Below are 6,000 nucleotides of genomic sequence, written 5' to 3' on the forward strand. Positions count from 1 at the left end.
ATGCTCGTTCTGTGTCATCTTCTGTCTAATATGGCTGCTATTAGCCTCATGTGATTATTTAACTTAATTTAAATTACAGAGCTAGGTCTGTGGTTAAAGAGCACTGTCTGCTCTTACAGCTGACCCAGGTCCAATCCCCATCACCCACATGGCAGCCCACAACTGTAAATCCTGTCCCAGGGGTTCCAACATCTTCTTCTAGCTGCCAAAGGATTAGGCATGGATACATATGTACTGTCAAAACATTCATACACGTGAACATAACTAAAGCTTTTTTTAAATTAGTTTCTGCTAAGTGTGGTGGCTCATATCTTCAGTTCCAAGAGCTTAGGGGCAGAGGTAAACAGTTTGCAACAGTTCAAAACCAGCCAGGGTCACCATAGCAAGACTTGCTTTTAAAACAAAAATTCATTTCCTTCTCTTCAAGAGTCACATTTCAAGCACTGGAAGCCTCATGTGTCTATGAGGTGGGCAGAACTCTTCAGCCTCACAGAGAGCTCTAGTAGGCAGCGCGGTGCCTTCTCCTTAGGATTATGCTATTTTGGGCTCATTGTATTCTTCCAACTCTTTAAATTGTCCCCCTGAAATGTAGTGGTTTTAATTGATTAATTAACTAATTAATTAATTTGTTGTTTTCTTACGCCTTCCAGAAATGTTGGCCTTGGAACGTGTTCCATGTTCTCCCGAGTTGGTGGGATCATTGCTCCCTTCATCCCCTCACTGGTTGGTTTGTACCTCCTGGTTCTGTTCCTCTGGGTTCTCTGCTTTGCAACTCACTTGTGCTTTTGTGTGGAAAGAAATAATGAACAGGTTCAACCAGGAGGAGCTGCACAAATGTGAATCTTGTGCCTTTCTGATAAGAAGTCCAGTACGATGTCAGGGTGGATGGACTGGGACATTTGCCTTTGGTGGGTCTGACCTTTTGTTCATCTGGACTCATTGGAGGGTCTGGTGGTACCAACACACCTCTTCCCATCAACATCCCGAAGCCAGTGAATATGTATGGGCTTCTGTGGTGTGCTGGGTTCTATGCTAAGGGTTGTCAATACGTTATGTGACCCTCACAGTAGCTGTAAGAGGTAGGCATTGTCACCAGTTCTAAAGACAGGAAGTGCTTTAGAAGCAGGTTGACTATTTGCTCGTCCCTGGGAAAGAAACTGAAGGAGAAACACACCTAGACCCTACATGCCCTGTCTTCTCTGACATTTTTTTAAGTTCCATTATCTAAAACAAGGGTGGGGATCAGGAGAAACAGGTGACCATTTTAAAATCCTCCAGGCCTTAAAATGCTCAAGTCCTGTGAAAGCCCTGGGGACCCCACAGATCTCCTTGATTTTACCAGATATAAGCAATCCTACAGATAGCCAGACGCTGTTTGTGAAACTGACCAGAGACTACAGAGCCCAACTTTCACGATAAAGACTTTAAAAAAAAAACAGACTGTCTTCACCCTGGGACAATAAATGTCTTCACTGCTAGATAGTCCTGAGATCAGTCATGGAGCCTTTCGCTGACTTTAGAGTCAGACATGTGGTAACCAGGAGCACCGCGGCTGCACCGTGCAGCATGTGTCTTCTGAGGGTCGGAAGGCCCCTTGTTATTCAATGCCCTCGGCGCTGCAGATAGCTTTTCCTGCTGTCTCAAGATCAAAGCATCCAGGGCGTTTCCCCATGTCCACTAATAAGGACCCTGACCCCTAAAATGTTTATAAAAAAGACTGGAGAAATGGCTCAATGGTTTGGAGCACATCTGTTGTTGCAGAGGACCCTGGTTTGATTCCTGTACCCCCAGCAGGCAGCTCGTGACCTATACATTCAGGGGATCCAGCACTGACACGCGCACCAGCACACCTGTGCACATATACACATATAATTAAAGATCCTGAACTGTTTTTAAGTATTATATCACAATGTGTTATTACATAAGGAAATACCTTTAAGATATTACTTATACTGTGGTTTTGACACTGCCTTTGGGGGATTTTCTTAGAGGATCTTGAGAAAAATACCCTAAAAGGTAGAATCAGCCTACTGTGGCTGGGAGTCCATACACTAAAAGAAAACACTAAAAGAAAGGTATTTCTCTAAGAATACCTTTTGAATCGCTGGAGCAATTGCTGGTAATGCCATAGTCGGCTCAAATAGTTTACAGTTCTGTGTTCTGTGGGACTTTTTTCTTTCAGTTTCTATTTCTTTAATCTTGGATCTCTCAGCAATGATGGTATAACACATTTGACAACTACAAAGTTTATTATCAGCAAATAGTCCAGGGTCTCCTCCGTATGAAGAGAATGTAGAGATCAGTGTGGAGCAGACTTTTCTTTTGGGTGGAAGCTGGACTCCAGAGTTCCCTGTGAACTGTGCCTATGTGGGCCTGCTGTGCTCACAGATAGCCATGGCTGTGCCTTGCTTGACATAGTTGGTCCAAGGCTTCTAGTCCACAGTCTAACACAGCCCTTTGGCTCACTTAGACCCATCCCTGTGTACCTGAGGAAACATTCTGTGACTTCCCTGATAATTGCCTCAGAGCAAAGAAAACAAAGCATGTGGTGTTCTTGTGGGAAGGTGCTGATTAGACAGTAAACCCAGCAGTTCTTGGTCACAAGACTGCTGATGTCTCCTGCTAAGAAACTGATAGGTTTGTTTGTTTTCATTCCACTTCCTGTCTCCACAGAAGGACGTGCAGTGGTCTCTGCCCTTCATCGTGTTTGGAGCCACCGGCCTGACCTCAGGCCTCCTAAGCCTGCTATTGCCAGAGACTCTGAACAGCCCTTTGTTGGAGACATTTTCTGACCTTCAAATGTACTCATATAAGATGCTAGGGGAGGAAGCCTTGTCTCTACAGACCTTGGATCCTCCACAGGTATAGAGTCACTTGCTGTAGCCATCCAGGTACCCTGAGATTTGAGCCCCAGAACCACCTAAAACTGGGAGTGGCGGTGCACCCCTGTAAACCTAGCACTTGGGAGGTGGAGGCAGGAAAATCAGAAGTTAATTTCAGCGGCATAGCAAATTGGAGGCTAACTTGGTCTGTTTGAGACCCTGTCTCAAAACAACAGCAAAATTGTCTTATGAGTGTCTGGGTGTCTCATTCAGGCCTTCATGACATCATGCAATGGCCTCTACAAGATCTCTTTTGCCATTTCAGCTCCTAGACAAGGCCAGCGCCTTGGGGAGTGAGAGCGATGACGAGGAGGAAGAGTTCTATGATGCAGATGAGGAGACACAGATGATCAAGTGAAGACCCTACATCCTGCCCAGAAGCAAAGCACCATCATCATTAGTGCTCCATTCAGCATCAGGACCACTCAGCCCACACCGATGCTTCCACACGTGAGGTTGGAGGAGAGATTCCCAAAGAGAGAACCTTGGCACCATGAGAGAAGCATTGCTGATTTGTTCAGGATGAGCTAATCAGCACCATGCCTCTAGCCACACAGCTCAGGTTCACCTTCTAGGTGCCTGACCTGAACCTCATGCTGCTTCCCTTCCTCATAACCCAAAAGCCGGGGTGTGAAACTGCTCAAACTTCTACTAGGATTAGCTAGGCCTTCCGTGAGATTTTGTCTTCCTAGTAAACTTGGCGTCTGCCCCTGTCACCTGGGACTCCCCACCAGGAATCTTCTGATGCAGGCTAGTGTGTGCAAGATCCCCAGCTTTCCCTTGGCTGGTGAAATGAGTCTTCCGCTGGCTCCCAGCTCATTGGTTGGCAGTGCAGCTTGTGCCTTTTGGTCTGAGGTCATTCACTAGCAAAAGCCAGAACCAACCAAGCAGTTTGCTGAGGTTAGAGGACTGGTCATGCCACGGCAACTACCTTTGACACGTATGTTGTGCAATTTTTCTAGATCCCACTTGGAAACATTTGGGAATTTTGTCACTGTTGTTGTGAGATTCTAGTATTGGCAATAACTTCAAAATCATGCCCAGTCTACAATGAAACTTTACAAGTTGGAAGTAGTCTGCAAGCGATGAGCTGAGCACTCTTTAAACGACTTAAATAAGAGTGAAGATTGTCTTTCACAGTGTTTGTTCTCTTCAACGTGCACAGAGGGATTTGGGCAGCACATCAAGGTTTGAACTCTGCCCTGCACCAGTCTCTACATGTTTATTCAAAAGGCATGGTGATTTTTAAAGAAAATGTTGAGTTTTCATTAAGTGCTTCCATGGATTTCCAAATGAATCAGAATCACGCTTAATTCTCATTTCTCACAAAACTTGAACACCCTGAACTAAGCATATGAGCCAGGAGTCCACGTGTGGCAATTAATCACTGTCCCAGCCAGGGAAATTACTGTGTTTAGGAGTTCTGTTCATGCTAATCGCTCTGGAAGAGAAAGCTCATGGATGTGAAGGAAGGGTGCTCTGTAGATACTCCTGGAACTTGTGGAGGCCTTTGTCCTGTTGCTTCCACATGGTTCCTGGTCTCCTCCATGCTGTCTTGGCTTACACTGTGCCCATCTGTTTCTTTATAAAATCATTTTTTTCCTTCCTGTCCTTGATTATGGGGGAGCCATAATCTACCACTGTAGAAAGCACTGGCCAAGATGCAGTGAAGACCCAAAGGAGATCCTGTGTGTAGCTGTCAGAAAGATTATGGAACTCCTTGGAGCATCATATCTGCAAATCCCAGCAAAGAGTGCCCACACCCCAAAAACTATGAAGTCCTGCCTGCTGCTCTCTCCTCTGGTAGAGGTCAGCTCTACTTGGGAAAGGAAGACAGGGTTCCCAGAAACTACTGATTCTTGTCAAATAAAGTGTTTAAAATAAAGCAGTAAATTAATACATATAATTTTGATCAGTTTGATCCCTCCTAATATAACCCATTATAGAAAATTGGATATTAGAAGTTAGAAACATATCCATCAGCCTAGCCACCAGAGGAAGCAGTGCCGTGGCCTTTTCCGTTACCTGGCGCTGTTGAGATTCCTGCTGTCTCTAGCTAAGGAAGTGAAGATCCAGGCAATTCTGGCATGGGTTTGGTTTTTCCCCAGCTAAGAGAAGGAGAAACCCTAGATTGAATTATGTGTTGTGTAATAAGGTTGGCTTGACTGTTGGCTGCTCTTGTTGGATATATTATTAAATTTTTCTTATCCCTGTGTAGTCCTCTAGCATAGTTTATTACTTATATCCACTGCCTTTGTAAAGATGGATTTTATTCCCCATGGTAGCTGTTAGTGAATATTAGGGCCACAGAAATCTTACTTGGTAGGTAGCATATTTTGCTTGTATTGATAGTCCATTAAAAGCATCTTTAAAATAACAGTAAGGACATCTGAAAAGTCATAAGGAATTATACTATTAGCTATCTACTCAAAAATACCTATAATACATATAAGTCAGCGTATAAATATACATACAGAGTTTCAATAAAAATTTCCTATCTGAGTTGACAATGCTTCCACCAAGAGCCATAGACTATAACTTGAAGCCAAACGCCAGGCTGAGAATCCCTCTTTTGAGTTGGTCAGGATTGCCCAAGAGATTCCCGAAACATTATAGGCTATCGCTATTGCTACTGGCTGCCGCCCAGAAGTGAAAGGTAAGTTCATGTTGCTGAAGACATCGTGTGCTGAAGAACACAGGCCTCTATATATTGTGTGTGTGTGTGTGTGTGTGTGTGTGTGTGTGTGTGTATAAGATACACACATGTAACAATACAATGACGCTATAAATTTTGGGGGGGGGGAACATCAAAATGAAGATTTTGTTTTTCCTGAAAGGTGACGAAAAGAAAATGTAGGCCAAGTAGAAAAACTCCAGATTTCAGGCCCAGAGGTCTAGTGGCTTGTGCAGTCTTCACACTGCATGATGCGTTCAGAGACACTATGCTTCAGTTTGGGTGCTGCATTTAAACCACAGCCCCGGGAGGGTGGGTGCTTTTCTTCTAGCTGCTCTGAAGCAAGGGAGATGTTCTTCAGTTCTCAAAGGAGCACATTAGCCAGATAGAAGAAGACTAAGGTTTTCGGAGCACTGCCCGAGTGGCTGAGGCCTGAGCATGCAC

General features: G+C 44.5%; 1 protein-coding gene across 5 annotated transcripts in view; it reads left to right on the plus strand.

Annotated features, from left to right (window-relative positions):
• The window catches only part of Slc22a15 (solute carrier family 22 member 15), a 64,891-nt gene extending 59,792 nt beyond the window's left edge, over nt 1-5,099 (plus strand). For 2 of the 5 annotated variants that reach the window (XM_060392969.1, XM_060392971.1), the window contains exons 10-12: nt 651-723; nt 2,674-2,862; nt 3,148-5,099. In XM_060392969.1, coding sequence (XP_060248952.1) covers nt 651-723; nt 2,674-2,862; nt 3,148-3,240 — 355 coding nt within the window. In that variant the 3' untranslated portion in view covers nt 3,241-5,099. Of the gene's footprint in view, nt 1-650; nt 728-2,673; nt 2,863-3,147 lie in introns of those variants that run through there. The other 3 variants (XR_009594792.1, XM_060392970.1, XR_009594793.1) reach the window with 3 other exon arrangements.
• The last annotated feature ends 901 nt before the right edge of the window (nt 5,100-6,000 follow it).

The sequence above is a fragment of the Meriones unguiculatus genome, chromosome 10 (genome assembly GCF_030254825.1).
Source record: "Meriones unguiculatus strain TT.TT164.6M chromosome 10, Bangor_MerUng_6.1, whole genome shotgun sequence".
Lineage (NCBI taxonomy): Eukaryota > Metazoa > Chordata > Mammalia > Rodentia > Muridae > Meriones > Meriones unguiculatus.